The following is a 15977-nucleotide window of genomic DNA, read 5'->3' on the forward strand; positions in this document are numbered from 1 at the left end:
CAGAGGATTGTTGGGGAACTTGGAGAAAGGACTCCTGTCCTGTGGGGTTAGAGTGGATTTCCTCTGAGGCTAAACACAGGATGAACCCAGGCATGGGAGGTGGTGGGGCTCAAGTCTCAGCTGTGAGAAGTCACACGGCCCGGGCCCGTTCCCTCCCGTCATACAAATGAGCAGAACACACAGGGCCCTTCTGGGGCTTCCCATGATGCCTCAGGTGAGGACCTAAGCAGGCATTGCTTCATCTCAGTTGTCTGTGGTGTACGCAGCATCCAGGCCTCTCTTGGGTTAAGGCCTGATAAACAGTACAAATGCTGCTCGAAGGGGTGGCGCACGCCTTTAATCCCAGCACTCAGAAGGCAGAGGCAGGCAGATCTTTGTGAGTTCAAGGCCAGCCTGGTCTAAGACAGCCAGGGCTGTATAGTGACACCCTGTCTTAATGCAGAGGCTGGCAGCAAGGTGACTCAGTGGGTAAAAGTGCTTGCCAAGCATGCTTGGTGACATGCGTTTGATCCCTGGAACCCACATAAAGACAGAGGCAATTCCACAAAGTATATGGTGGCATGGGCAGCCCCCTCTATCACATATACACACTAATAATAGTGATGATGATGATGACAATAATAACAATAATAAATTAATTAATCAATTAATTAAAACATTGTAACACAAGGGTCTAGGTGTGTGCACATCTGTAACCTGAACACTTGGGAGGGAAGAGCAAGAGGACCGCTGTGAGCCTGAGGCCAGCCTGGGCTACATATTGAGTTCTGGGCCAGCTAGTGCTACATACATAGAGACACCCTGTCTCAAATAAACAATGCCAAATGAATGATCTGAATCTGTAATCCCAGCATGGCGGAGACAGAGACAAGAGATCACGGGTTTGAGGTCATCCTCCTGTCCACTGCAAGTTTGAGACCAACCTGGAGTATGTGAGATATTCCCTAAAAACAAACCTTTAAAAAAATGCCAAGGGCAGCACAGGCCACCGTTGTCATTACTGTAACACTTACTTCTCAAGGCTGACCAAACGAGGTGTTTAGGAGACACCGATCCCATGAACACAAGGTCTGTGTTTGGATTCCGAGGAGGCTCGGGTGGTGACAGGATGGGCTGTGAGGACCTGCGGGGAGCCTTAGAAGGATCTGTGCTGTCCAGCTAGTGGAGCAGACAGACTCTAATGAAGTGAGTTAGCTCCAGGCCACACTGATTTCACGTCTCGGTGGCCACTTCTCAGCTGGTAAATGTCACTGGCGAGCAGCAGACACGCCTGGCAGTGACCCAGCTGCGGATGGGGGCGAACCAATTGCCAGCAGGGCTGAGGATGCCTTGTGGGTGCTGATGCAAGGCCAGGGTCTCTGCTCCGTGGACTCTTGCCAATGTGCAAGGTGCTGAATGCTCCAGGCTGTACCCGTCGCCAACGTGGGAATGCTTTTAACCGTTAGTCCCAATTCTGACCCCACGACGCAGACTCCAAGCTGGTTCTTGGCTGGCCACATTTGTCCCTTTCTTCACCGTGTGGAGGTTCCCAAAGGGGGCCCAGCTGCTCTGGAGCCTTGTGGAGCTCTCTGGGCTCATGCCCTCCCTGCCTTGTGCTGTCACCTTGGGTAACTAATCCAGGACAAGGAAAGGGTGCACACCCACAGGCACCCGGAGGCGGGCCGCACTTCGTACATTGTCACTGCAGCAGGCTTTGCCTCAGAACCAAGTGGCCCCAGGCAGAGCAGGCTCAGAAATGAGTCTTGCTGGAGAGGGATGTGAGGCTGAGAGGTCAAGCGGTTCTCCCCAGGCCATCCTCACAGGGTCCTTCCACCCAGTTCTATGCCAGGAAGTCTCAGATCAGCCTCCTGTCCCTTACCTCGGGGGATTGTGAAGAGGTGGGTGGTTTGCTCTGAAGTTGGGATGTTGCCTCCCATGACTCATCGGCCTATCCTGGAGAAGGGGGGCTGCAGGGGTAAATAGGACTCCCTGAAGAGTTGGAGGCACAAGATAAATGCAGTGGTGGCGCAAGCCTTTAATGCCAGCACTCAGGAGGCAGAGGCAGGTGGATCTCTGTGAGTTCAAGGCCAGCCTGGTCTACAAAAGTGAGTCCAGGACATCCAGGGCTACATAGAAAACTGTTTTTTAAAAAACAAACAATGGGCTGGAGAGATGGCTCAGAGGTTAAGAGCACCATCTGTTCTTCTGAAGGTCCCGAGTTCAATTCCCAGCAACCACATGGTGGCTCACAACCACCTGTAATGAGATCTGGTGCTTCTTGTGGTGGGCAGGCACACCTGTGGGCAGAATACTGTATAAATAATAAATAAATCTTCTTTAAAAAGTAAGTAAATTAAAAAACAAACAAAAAGCCCGAAAATAATAAACAAATAAACAAATAGGGGAGGTATTCACTCCCACTCTACCTCCCTTTTCTCTTCTTGAAACTCAGTCTCCAGGTCTAAAAACCTGAAAACTTCTAACTCATACCTACCCTAGACCCAACATTTCTTATGCACATGCCTGGGTTCCTCCCAGAGGGACCAGGGGGCAGTGGCCTTGGGTCCCCTGAGAAAGCTGTGACTTCCACATGGAGACCTTAGGCCTAGGCCAGTGAGCATCATCCCTGAGTTAGTGGTAGGCAGCTCCTGCCTCCTGGCATCCCCCATGCCAACTCCCTTCCTTTCCCTTCTCAATTTGCTCCTTAAGGTCCTGGACCCCAAGTATGCAAGGACTGGCGGCAGCAGGGCCTGCTGAATGCTGCTGGTAGGGTCGCACCAGGACACACTCAGGTGTCTTCTCCACGGAGACACAGCTCCACTGGGAGATGCTCCCTGCCTCGTGTGCTTAGCATCCAGGGACCTTCCTATGTGAAGCGGGGAACCCTGGAGTCCCCTGTCACTCTTCCCCTATCCATGGGACAAGAGGAGGGAGGTGAGAAAAGCTGTATTAATAAAAGAATAGAATGCTGCAACTAACTCCTTGTTGGCGTGTGCAGCCCAGAATAGCAATGGGCTTTCTCAAGGCAAACAGAACTCCCCAGGTGTTAATGCAAATTCATTCGCTTAAGATGAAAGAGGGTTGTTTCCCCCTTCGCTGGTTAATATGAAGGACTTAATAGATTCAGCCTAGGGAACTGGGGATCTCAGCCTGGGAGCTGGAGGCCCGGAGGCTGGGAGGAGGGAGGAGGGGAGGGATCGGGTGTGGTCCCCTGTGGATTTCAAAGCAGAGCAACTGTCACAGCAGGCCAGGCTGCGGACTCAGCTCATGCCACCCCCATCCTCTGTCCTGACAGTAGCCGGGATTTGAGAGGCAGAGTCCTGGGAAAGTCTGGAGTGGTTATGCCAACCTCTGCCTTGGGCCTCCATTAATGGGGGGCCTCTAAGGCTCCTGCCCCAACTGCGCCAGTGTAGGGCTATGAGAGAGAATGGGGTGAGGTGGGTATTCTTTTTTTTGTTTGTTTTGTTTTTTGAGACAGTGTTTCTCTGTGTAGCCTTGGTTGTCCTGGACTTTGTAGACTAGGCTGGTCTTGAACTCACAGTGATTGCCCTGCCTCTGCCTCCTGAGCGCTGGGATTAAAGGTGTGTGCCAACATGCCTAGCCCTGGTATTATTATTATTTTTTTTTTCCGAGACAGGGTTTCTCTGTGTAGCCTTGGCTGTCCACTCTCTCTGTGGACCAGGCTGGCCTCGAACTCACAGAGGTCCTCCTGCCTCTGCCTCCCAAGCGCTGGGATTAAAGACGTGTGCCATCACCACCTGGCTATTCTTAATACAGACCAGCCTGGTCTACAAAGTGAGTTCAGGACAGCCAAGGTTACACAGAGAAACCCTGTCTCAAAAACAAAAACAAAAAAAACAAACAAAACAGTCCAAGGTGGCTGGGTCCTACTCCATCTCGCTCACTCTTTTAGTTTCCCAAATGGTGACACTCTTTTGAAGGAGCCTAGGAGAGCCAGTCTGTGCAATTGAAACTTAGGGGATCCCAGAGTTCTTGGAAACTTGACCTTGTACAGTCAAGGCTCAGGACCTCCGAGAGGAAGACTTACTGTAGTTACAGCAGAGAGCTGGAGGGACCAGAGCCCTGCCGCCTGCAGCAGCTGCCGCCCCCCCCCCACCCCCCCCCCGCCTTTATCAGCCTCTGTGGCCTCAGGCCTGGACTAAGCCATACACCCCAGAGCATGCAAGCTTTTCGTGCAGGCTTCCCAGAGCACCACTCTCCACTGAAAACTCCTCACTCAGGACCTCTGGTGAGGAAAGGGTGGGGGTGCCCCATGCGATGCTTAGCTCCCATAGGTGTCAGAAGCCCCAAGATGGGTGCCACCTGGACTTAGCTGGGGAGACAGAGAGAAGCTGTGCTGACCCAGTGTTGGTTAGAATTTAACTCTAGTCTCTCGGGGTGAATGGCGCAGCAGGTACCTGTCACAAGACGCCTCCGCAGTCTCTGCTTTTGTTTACTGACTTAATTCCTTCAGATCAAAGGCTGCCCCTTCCTCTCCAATTGGGGGGAAGGGGCAGAATTACATTATTTATATTGGAAATGGGGAAGGCTCAGTGGGGACTATTTCTTTATGCCTGATAAGAAGAAATTAGGTCACTGCCACCTCTCCGGCGTCTGCTACATGATTCTTTCAACCTAGGTGCCTTGGACAGGGGCGAGGGCTCCATACGCAGAGCTGAGCTTGGTCCATCCAGAACCTCTTCTGTCCTGAATCTCCAGTAAATTATTGACCCAAGTGGAGAGCATTAACATCCTTCCCGGGCAGCCCCAAGCCAGGGCTATCTATCATCTTGTAGGCTCTGCAGCTGGCACTGGGCAAACATCAAGGACAAATAGGCCAGATGCAAGGTCATTAAAATCAGGGTGCAGGGGGTAGGGTGGGGCCCACATGGGGTAAGCCTGCTGCCTCTGGGCTGTGACTTCCTCTGGGTCTCCCTGACTTTTTTCTCTGTTTCCTCCTGTCTCAGGCCTTCAGAAGGCATCATTCAGAGAAAGCTGGCACCCTGGAGTGACCGCATGGTCCTGTGCTTAGAACCTCTAGGCACCATTAATCTTCATAAACCTTGAAAAGTCCCATTGACAGCACCAAAAAAAAAAAAAAAAAAAAAAAAAAAGTGAAACCACTTGCCTAGGTTGGCATGGCTAGGAAGTGGCTGAGCAGGTGTGGGACCCCAGGCTTGTTGGGCTCAGAGTCAAGGAGGGCTTAAGGCCCCCTGCCAGGACAAGACTTGTCCCCAGAACCCCTGAGGCTGGTGATAAAAGGAGATTCCAGCTGTGCTGCGGTGGCACATGCCTTTAATCCTCCAAGCACTCAGGAGCGTGAAGCAGGTGGATCCTCTTCAAGGCCAGCCTGGTCAACAGCGAGTTCCAGGAGAGCCAGGGCTATACAGAAAACCCCAAAATTATTAACAAGAATATCAATAATAAATAATAAATTAATAATAATTTTAATAATAGTAAAATTTTTGTTTTGGAATACATTGTTTTTGGGTTTTCAAGACAGGTTTTCCCTGTGTAGCCTTGCTGTCCTGAACTCACTTGTAGACCAGGCTGGCATCCAACTCACAGAGATCCACCTGTCTCTGCCTCCCTGAAGGCTGGGATCAAAGGTGTGCGCCACCACACCTGGCTCTTTTTTAGAGTAGTTAACATTTTTTATTACACATTTCTAGGGGATGGCATGCCCTTGCTGTGGTGCTTGGGTAGAAAGCAGGGAATAGCTAGTGGGACTGGGTCCTCTTGCTCTACTACCTTGTGGGTCCTGAGATTGAATTTAAAAGCAAATGTCTTTGCCCACCGAGCCCTCTTGTGGCTCAGAGTACTTTTGTTTCCATTCTTAGTCTTCCTGAGGCCCCTGGAGGTATCACTGTCAACCACTTTTTGCAGAAGTGGCAGAGGACCCTGCCCTGGGCTAAAGGCTGTGCCATAGCTACACAGAGCTGGTAAGCAAAGGCTGGGTCTCTTTTGGAGGCTCTCATCGTAAGAGTTCTCAGGTGGCCCTGAAATCTACCCAGCAGCAGCAGGCCAGGTGCTATTCTGGGGTTACCACTCCAGTGAGAAATGGGTATACAGTGGAAACAGGAGAGGAACAGCGGGGGGTCCTCTCTGAGTCAGATGGAGACCTTGCTGTGCTGATAAACGGCCCCATAATTTGCTGGCACTGCCCTGCCACTATGCTGATAGCTGAAGGAGCTTTCTCTCTTCAGGGCTCAGACTGCAGCCTCGGGATCCTGCCATAATGCAGTAATGACAGGCTGCCAGGGAGCCCCACACAGCAGGGAGGGGCGGGGGAGAACCCTCTCGCTGGAGAGGAAGTCTGGGCTGTCTGCAGGGAGAGAGAGGTGAGAAGGCAGTGACTTTCTCTTCCCCAGAGTGCAAGGGATGGGATCAGACAAGGTTGCCGCAAATTTCTGCTGGTACCTTCTCCCCTTCCAGACTTGGGCTCCTGGCTCCATTACACGTCGGTGGCTTCTAATCTGATCCCCCCCCATGAAGGCTCCTGGGGCACACGGTCCTGGGACTCAGCTGCCAGGCACTGCCTGCTCAAGAAGCCCAAGGCAGAGGGGGACGGCCAGCAGAGAGGCCACAGTGACAGCAGTGGACATTAAGGCACTGGGATGCAAATGCCACAATGAAGCACCAAGGTCCTAAAGACTTCCTAGGCCAGAACCTAACCCTCTAAACTCAGCTATCTCCTCCAGTAGGGACAGGGAGGTGGGGCCAGCCTGGACTATACAGTCCTTCAAAACAATGCAAATACCAGGCAAAACTCAGTTCCTGCTGTGCTTGATGGAGATGTTAGGCCCTCCGTGAGCACTATGGGCTTTTGGTGTCTTTTAAAAGTCAGGTGTAAATACTGACTTCAACAGCTTAAAATGCCCAGTTTATACACAGTGGTGTTTCCCCGCTTTGACTGTTCAGGAAATCAAGCCACTTCTAGTCGTTAAAACTAGCACACCTGTAGACCCAGCACTCGGGAGGCAGAGGCAGGTGGATCTCTGTGAGTTCGAGGCCAGCCTGGTCTATAAAGCGAGTCTAGGACAGCCAAGGCTACACAGAGAAACCCTGTCTTGAAAAACAAAACAACACAACAACAACAAAAGAAAACAAAAAAGAAAAAGAAAAAAAGCAGCCCCCACAAACAAACAAACAAACTAGCAACTAGTTGCTACCTTGTACTCAAATTCATCTCACACAAATGGAGGGCTGAGGCTACAGCTCGGTTAGTGGGGTGGCATGCCTGAATGACTGCTAGCACCTCATAAACCCACAGTGGTGGTGTTGCATAGCTGTAGTCCCTGTGCTAGGGGAGTGGGGGGGGGCATGAAACAGGAGGATCAGGAGTTTAAAGGCATCTCCAGCTGTGTAGTGAGACTGAAGACAGCTCATTATCTTAAAAACAAAAACAAAAACAAAACAAAACAAAACAAAACAAAAAACCCTGTTTTGAAAAGTGACACACAGCTTTCATCCCAGCACTCAGGAGGCAGAGACAGAAGGATCTTTCTGAATTCGAGGCCAGCCTGGTTTTACAGAGGGGGGTTCCAGGACAGCCAAAGCTACACAGAGAAACCCCATCTCAAAAAAAAAAACAAAAACAACAACAAAAACAAAAACAAAAAAAAACCCCCCCCAAAAAAACCAAAAACCAAAAACAAACAAAACAACAACAAAACACCCCCAAGCCTCAAAACAGTTAAGAGCTCTATATTTTCAAAGCTAACAAAACACTGCCCAAACTTTTATAACTTTTTTTTTTTTTCCCAAGACAGGGTCTGTTTGTGCAGCCTTGGCTGGCCTCAAACTCACAGCGATCCTCCTGCCTCTGCCTCCTGAGTGCTGGGATTAAAGGCGTGTGCCACCACTGCCCGGCCTTTTATAATTCTTAACATCATTCCAAAAGATATAAAATAGTATTTAACTCAGACCCCGGGGAAGTATGTACCCAGCCACGCACCATTGATGGGCAGATTCTGAACTGCATGGCTAGTGATCTCACTGTCTCATAAACATGACCATGCACCCAGACTGCCAGTCAGCAGGCCACACAGCCTCATGGAACCACTGTCCTGGATGTGACTTACTCGGTTTAGTTGGAGACAGGCTGGCCTCAAATTTGAAATCCCCTTCCCTCAGCCTTCTGAGAGCTATATAGCTATATACCATGGAATATTTTTAATATTTTAATGCAGGATCCTGCCCGCATTGCCTGAATATGGCTCAGAGGTTAAGAGCACTTGCTGTTCCAGAGGACCCAGGTTCAGTTCTCAGCAACCACACGGTGACACACAGCCATCTATAACTCCAGTTCCAGGGGATCCGATATCTTCTGATCTCTGTGGGCAACAGGCATGCACATACATACATGAATGCAAAATACACATAAAATGAAAATAAAGCTAAAAGAAAAAAAAAAAAAAAGGAAGACACTAATGGCAGACTATAGCAGCTTAGAATTTTTATTAAAACAATCACTTAAATTATAATCACCCCCAGCCCACACAGAAGACAGCTTCATGTCCTGGCCCTGGTAGGAGTGACACGGGCCTCCCAGGAAGAGATGCTGGACAAGAGAACCGAGGAGTGGAAGCCCATGGCGCTGGCTTGGCCTCAAGGCACCTGGGAGAGGCTGGGTCCTCGTGAAGGCTGCCTGCACCAGAGGCTTTGAGGCTCTGGCCCTGCTGGCAAGAACAGCCAGTTGCTGTTGCTGGTTGTCAGCCTCTGGGCTTCTTTGGAAGTGAGGGAGCAAGAGAATCCTGTCTAAAAGATGGCCAAGCAGTAAAGTAGTGTTATGTAAGCCCACGGGTGTTGTCAAGGAGGCCTTGGCAGTGACCTCAGGTCACAGTGCTGCTGTGGCTGAGGAATGGCCTCAGTTGGGGTGTATGACCAGGCACAGGCCAACAGCAAGGTTTCAGTGTCCTGCACCGAGTGACTTACTGTTTCAGTATCATATACCCCTTACCCAAGGGCCACTGAAGCTACAGGTGACATAGCCAGGGCTGTAGCCCACTTCACTTGGACTTGAGACACATCTGTCCTTGACCCTGATGTTGTCTACCAGAAAGCACTGAGCCACAGGCTCAAAGCAGCCATTACTCTGAACCTTCTTCTCCAGGGCTAGAGACATGGGGACCCCACCCCCTCTCTCCAGGGGAGCTCAAGTACTTCTGACAGAGTGGGCTTGGGCCCTACCTTCCAGGCAATGGGTACACCTGCCACTGCTCCCACACCAGGACTCCCACCCACGTGGTTTTGTAGCTTGGCATTTCCCAAATTTGAGTTACGAAGACTAGTTAAATTAAAAAACAGGGTCTGGGCCGGGAGGGGTGGTGCACACCTTTAATCCCACCACTCGGGAGGCAGAGGCACGTAGATCACTGTGAGTTCAAGGCCAGCCTGATCTAGAGTCCAGGACAGCCAAGGCTACACAGAGAAACTCTGTCTCAAAAAACCTAAAAAAAAAAAAAACAAAACAAAAACAAAAAACCAAGGCCTGGAATTTTTATAAACAGTGTCATGGTCCTGTGTCCCACAGCCACTGTCGGATTAAGTTTACAGGAGAGGAAGAAAGTCTATCCTGGAAGAAAGTCAGGGGTGAGTTCCAGGCCTGACAACACAGCTCAACCTCAGAGCCATGGCAGACTTGGCAAATGCTGGGGTGTCAAGTCCATAGGACTTTCCCTCAGCCTTAGGTTCTAGAGTCCTTATCCTAGGTGCCCAAAGAGGCTGGGGTGACACACTCAGGGGCGGCTGCCTATGGCAAAGTGGCCTGATGGGCAGCTAGCCAGTGGGAACAAGGTAGTGTGCCTTAGTTTCTCAAAACCAAACTGTACTGTGGAGACACATCGCTCTCAGCCCCTCAACCCAGCTCTCTTTGGTTAATATACATCTCTTTGTGGGCGAGGCATTTCACCTGCTGTTAGGACCCAAAGGGCCCTGATTGGCCATAGCAGTGACTCCAGCTATGAAAAAGATAGAGCCAACCGTGGAGTGTGTGAGTCACATAGTAGGCAACCCACAGGGTTAGCCTGTGTGACCCGCTGTGAGTGGATATCTATGCCAGGCTCAGGAAAGGAGGGACAAAAGGGACACTGCTGGGCCCTCAGGGAAGACAGGGACAATGAGGCCTAGGTATTGGAGAACACAAGGAAGAGACTATGGTAGGATGGGCAGCAGGCCTCTTGCGTTCCATGTGCCGAATGGGAACCAGTGGAGGCCCTGATCACAGCTGGGTTCCCAGGTACTCATGGGAATGTGACCAGGAAGCCCTGGCCCAGCAAAGGCAGGTATCTGAGCCTGAAGGGAGTTGTGCACATTGTACCGTCAGGTCCCTGCACAGGCTCCACTAGCCTCCCAGCCCCTCGGCCAGGCACCTGTCTTTCACCACAGCTGCCCTGCCTGCTTCCTGCCAATCAGACAGACACACTGCCTCAGGGGAGCCTGTCTAACGACCCATCACTGCTGGCTCTGCGCTCAGCCAGGCCATGCTTCTGCACTGTGTCAGATCCTTCCTGGGGAGCGGAGGCCCATCCCAGAACCCTAGCGGGGAGTGGGGAGCACAAGCACGGAAAATTTCAGGCAGCTTTCACACTGGACTCCTATAGCTGCCTTCCAAACCAGAGCCTGACACCACAGCACCTAGGACGCAGGAAGGACGGTGTCCCATGCACAACACCAGAGAGAGAGAGAGAGAGAGAGAGAGAGAGAGAGAGAGAGAGAGAGAGAGAGAGAGAGAGAGAGAGAGAGAGAGCGCACGAGCGCAGGCCAGGAGAACTAGAACACCTTGAGAGATCTTTACAGGGTCAGAGTTCAAAAACAGCTGAAGGAGACTGGGCCCTCTACTCAGAGTTCCCAAACGAGCTGGCCCCCCATTGATGGCTCTCAGGCAGTCAGGCCCATGCTGTTGGTGTCAGGAGCAGCAGATGTGGCAGATCCTGAGTTGGCCGGGTCACCTGCTAGAGTTCTTCAAAGAAGGCCACTCGGGACTTGGCGCTCTGCAGAGTGAGCTGTAAGAAAGAAAAGAAGGACTGAAGGGAGCTGGGCCTCACAGCACAGCCCATCGTGCTACAGGGAACGACCTCAAAGGCAGCTGAGAGCCACAGGTACCGTACGGTGGTCATGGCCAGATGTGGGTCCAGATTCATGCCGAGGATCAAGTGCAGAAGGACACGCTGGAAGGACGGCTGGGGGCCGACGCAGCTCAGCAGGAACCTTCCTATCACATAACCCTTCCCAGAGGTGGGCTAGCTTGTGAACTGTGTTTCTGCTGCCTCTGAAACGCTAACTCCCACCTTGTGCTCTGCAGTGCACCAGCTTCTCTGGGCTGAGACCCTGGGTTGGCACTACCTCTCAGTTCTTACACTGGGCCAGGTAGCATAGCCTCAGGCAAAAAGGGACTGTGTCATATGAAAGGTCTGTTCTCTTCTCAGGGTGACCCCAAAGCAGACCTGTCCATGGCCTGGAAGCTGAGAGACAACAGACTCTCTTATGCATGTCAGGCCCACGCAGGACAAGGTGTCCTGAGCAGTGGCTGACATGTCACCCCAGCATCTCCCAGGAGGATACCACCCAAGAAGTTCTGGGCTGGGAAAATGGAGAAGAGGAAGAGAGGCAGGTCTGCCTCCCAGCCTCCCCAGACAGAAGCATCTGGCATAGGCACCTATTTCAAGCTGTTGCTGAGAGGGAGCCCTTGGGGCAAGACTCTATGTTCTTGATGCAGCCCCAGGGCTTCCCAGAAAGGAGTGTGTCAGGAACTGCACACTGCCCTTCTTCATGCCTAAAACGTTTACCTTAGTGCTTGGTTCTGAGTGGGAGAACAGGTTATGTTTATTGAGTGCATCGAATGAGATATGGGCCACAACTGTAACTAAGTGGGAGGGGAGACTCGAGGCTGCCTGCTTCCATTCCAGCTCACTATGTGGCCTCAGTAAACACCACTGATGTCTCTGCACCTCACTCCTCTGGAGGTAAGGCATGGGACAGGCTGCTCTGGTCCTTCGAAGAGTCTGCAGTACTCACCAAAGCTCTACAAAGGGCAGGAGAGGGCGACTGTGAACCCACTTCACCATCAAAAGACAGGCAGCATTAGTGTGCTCAAAACGAGACAGCTTGAGAGCCGACTCTTTAAATCCTGCCAAATCTTTTGGCCTTGAAGTTCCCGACTAACAAGCTGAATGCAAGGAGGCATCTGAGCTGTTTTCTTCAGCGGAACCAATTCCAGAAGCTCTATGGAAGCCCAGTTCTGCCAGGAATGGAGAGAGCTTTCCTTTGCTGAGGCAAACACCCTCCAGACGGGAACTGCATTTGGCTGGGTTTCTCCTGAGTGCCAGCAGAGGGGCCAGTGGGGGTGCGCCCTGTGATAATGGGGACCAGGACAGTAAAGGAGAAGATGGTGCCAAAGACCTAGGACAAGAATCCTCTCCGGGAAGGGTTTGAATCAAACGGTGTCCCCACAATTCTGGGACAACCTCAGGAGGTTTCTTGGGATAAGGAGCCTGCAGGCAGGAACGGGGCATAGCCATAGCCACTTCCAGTGAAATGCAAGGACAGCGGGACCCAAAAACTTATATCGGGTGTCGCAACCAGGCCACTTAAACCAACTGTGACACAGGGCAATGCAGCACTTTCTCACAGGGAAGTACCCGGCTCCTGCTGAGGACCCATTAGCCTGTCCTACCTGTGGCATCAAACCCCTTCTAGGGGAAGCAGAGGAGAGCAGAGCCCTCGTTAGGATAAAATTCAGGCAGAAGGGTCATGCACCGCGCCAGTCTCTAAGCCAGGACACACATTGCCCTGAGAGGCCTGGCTACTTCTCCAGGCAGGATGCCCAGGCGGTGGGGGCCGTTAAAAGTCCATAGTGTTGGCTCCAAGAATTCCTGGATCCACTACCCAAGTGTGCTGGCTGTCCCTTCAAGGTGCTTGGGGAGGGCTTTGGCAGCACCTGACTCCAGGTACTCAAGCATGTACTCATTAGGATGCAAAGCTCTCTGGGAAGATGCTCCCACCAGAATCCTACCAGTGCTGCACCACAGGGTACGATGACCTCTTTTCTCACCAGGAGGGTCTGTCCTTAGTGTAGGGGAAAGCACAGGCTAAGCACAGCCAGAAGTGCAATATCATGCAGGAGAGTGGCATTTCAGGGGCCTAAAGGCTGATAAATCCACCGTATAGAGTAGCTCAGGGCCTCTTATGGACACTGCTCAGCTCAAAGGGAGGCTTGACCAATACTACCCCACCTTCTACCCTTACCATACAGCTCCTGGCACTTCTAATTCCACCAGGAAACCGAAAGTCTGAGGAATGTAAACCGTGTGCTCACTTCCCACTGCTGGAGTGCTTCCAGGGGCCACCTCTGCCTGCTCCCTCAGCAGCACCCTTTATCTTAAGACATCAAATGCCTTCTGGCAGGACCGGAGGGCAGAGCTCATGCAGGAGGGAGGCAGACAGTGAGTGACTCAAGGGTATGCGGGGAGAAGCCTTGAGCCCTGTGAAGGAGGCATTCTAGAGAACAAGAAGCCCTTGTGCTGGGGCACTGTCACCTGTTTCTGCCGACTGTGCTCCTGGCTAGGCACTCCATGGGCAAGCTAACCCGTGGGGTCCACTGCCACCTGCTGTCCTGACACAGGCACGGCTCCCCCTAGATGGCTGGTTACCTCAGTCACAACTACAAGCAGGAGGTGCTCATGAAAGCAAAGGCTCAGAGAAAGCGGAGCACTGTGAGCCTTCATAATGCCAGCCGACAAGCTTCCTGGGCTTCTTACGACACTCTCACATCCAAACGTCGGAGAGCCCACTGCAACACTTGGGACGTCTTGTTGCCTAGTGATAGGAATGTACAGCACAGCAACACTTCTGCTTGTAAGATCCAGGGTACCATGGAGATGGTTCCACTAAGATTCCAGCCTCAGGCAGGTGTGGTGGTGCAGACTTGGGAGGCGGAGGCAGGCAGATTCTGACTTTGAGGCTAGCCTGGTCTACAGAATGAGTTCCAGGAGAGCCAGGGCTACACAGAGAAACTCAGTGTCAAAAAACCAACAAACCAACCAACCAAACAAAGATTCCAGCCTCATTCCCTTTCACAGGAGCCTCATATGTCATACTGAGATGGGACTTGAAGCCACCAGCAGAATCCCAGCCATCGTATTCGTGTGCAGCCTTTGGCTGTGGAGGTTCATCCCTTGGATGCGGTACAGGCTCTCTCATACCACTAAGAAAGGAGAGCCCTATATCTCATCAGGCTGTGGGTATGCCTGAGTCTGGCGTCCCTCCCTGAATCTTTCTGTGAACAAGCTGGCTGAGCTCCTGCTGACCAGGGACCACTCTGCTTTGCACAATCCTTCCAAACTCATGCTCGATGCAGACAAGGTCAGCCATAGGCATCTGGACAGTCAGGCCTTGCTCCTTGGGAAGCCTGGAATCCACGAGGCACGTGTTCACAGTGCCCAAGTCAGTGTGCTCTCGCCAGCTCTCCAGAGACGCACAGACCACGCAGCCTCCGCTCCAGCTCTAGGCTGCCCTGCTGCCCTCTTCCAGCTGTCTCTTCACATCTGATTACAATCAGCCCTGAGAATAATACAGGAGGAATTAACTTCTCTCTTGACTGAACCGGCTGTTCGAGTCTGTCACTAATCCAATTCCAATTTGAAGAGACCAACTTCCTTTTCTTTCTCTGTGGCAGATCTATATGGCTTTGTGTCACACGGGGCGGCTCATCTTTCTTCTCACCTCAGCACATAAAGACAGGCCCTGGAAGAGCCACCTTTGCTCCTACCCACAAATGACCAGGCTGTGGAAAGGGAGGACAAAGAGTCGCTTAGCAAAGGGAAGTCCCTTCTGCTCCCCAAATTATGTGTTAAGTGACAAAAACGGACAAAGCACCAAATCTAAGTAAGTTTGTATTTGGGAGATACACCTGTCTCCTTAAGACAAGAGTGGGGCTGGAGAGGTGGCTCAGTGGTTGTCTGCTCTTCCAGAGGTCCTGAGTTCAATTCTCAGGAACTACATGGTGGCTCATAACCATCTATAAAGTGATCTGATGCCCTCTTCTGGCCTGCAGGTGTACATGCAGATAGATTACTTATATACATAAAATAAACAAATATTAAAAAAAAGAGGATTGGGGCTATGTCAGTGACTCAGTGGTAAAGCACTTGTCTAGTATGTTCAAGGCCCGGGGTTCAATGTTCAGCACTGCAAAGAAATAAGCATTAAAAATAAATAAATAAATAAATAAATAAATAAATAAATAAATAAATAAAAGAAGGCCAGAGAGATGTCTTAGAGGTTAAGGGCACTGACTGCTCTTCCAGAAGTCCTGAGTTCAATTCCCAGCAACCACATGGTGGCTCACAACCATCTATAATATGATCTGATGCCCTCTTCTATCCTGCGCGTGTACATGCAGGCAGAGCACTGTGTACATAATAATAAATAAATTAAAAAAAAGATTGGCCAGATATGCTGATGCTAACATTTAAATATCAGCACTAGAGAAGCAGAGTCAGGGACATGTGTTGAGTCTGAGGCCTCCCTGGATTATACGGTAAGTTCCAGCCAGCCAAAGTGACAGAGACCCAGCGTTAAACAAAACAACAATGACAACAAAAGACTGGCTTTTCCCACCTTCAAAAAGGACCCATTACCCAGCTGGCTTCTTCTCATCTCTTAGCTGTCCCCTGATCGCTGTATGACATTGACTCCATCAAGATGGTCCTGAGAAACAGCTCCAGGGCTGGCAGGCAGGCCTGGAAGGTACCTGTGACCAGTGCGGTCATCTGACGGCCTAAGAAAGACTAACAACTAGGGTCCTCCAACTTTGATCCCGAGAGCGCCCCCTGCTGGAAATCCACCGTGAGACGGCAGACTGCCAACTGCCCATCTTGCCTCCGAAAACCCTTTTGGGGGGACCATTTCCTAGAGTGACAGGTGGGTAACTGAATGTATTCCAGTGTGAAGCTTGCAGCAGCAAGGCTGCTTGATTAAGAATGAATTACACTTTC

The 15977-nt window shown here is 51.3% G+C and overlaps 1 protein-coding gene across 4 annotated transcripts in view; it reads right to left on the reverse strand.

The window, feature by feature from the left end:
- Nucleotides 1-10292: 10292 nt before the first annotated feature.
- Nucleotides 10293-15977, reverse strand: part of Nf2 (NF2, moesin-ezrin-radixin like (MERLIN) tumor suppressor) — an 85646-nt gene continuing 79961 nt past the window's right edge. For all 4 annotated transcript variants that reach the window (XM_051165381.1, XM_051165380.1, XM_051165377.1 and 1 more), the window contains one exon: nucleotides 10293-10985. In XM_051165381.1, coding sequence (XP_051021338.1) covers nucleotides 10935-10985 — 51 coding nt within the window. In that variant the 3' untranslated portion in view covers nucleotides 10293-10934. The remainder of the gene's footprint in view (nucleotides 10986-15977) is intronic.

The sequence above is a fragment of the Acomys russatus genome, chromosome 22 (genome assembly GCF_903995435.1).
Source record: "Acomys russatus chromosome 22, mAcoRus1.1, whole genome shotgun sequence".
In the NCBI taxonomy this organism is placed as follows: Eukaryota; Metazoa; Chordata; class Mammalia; order Rodentia; family Muridae; genus Acomys; species Acomys russatus.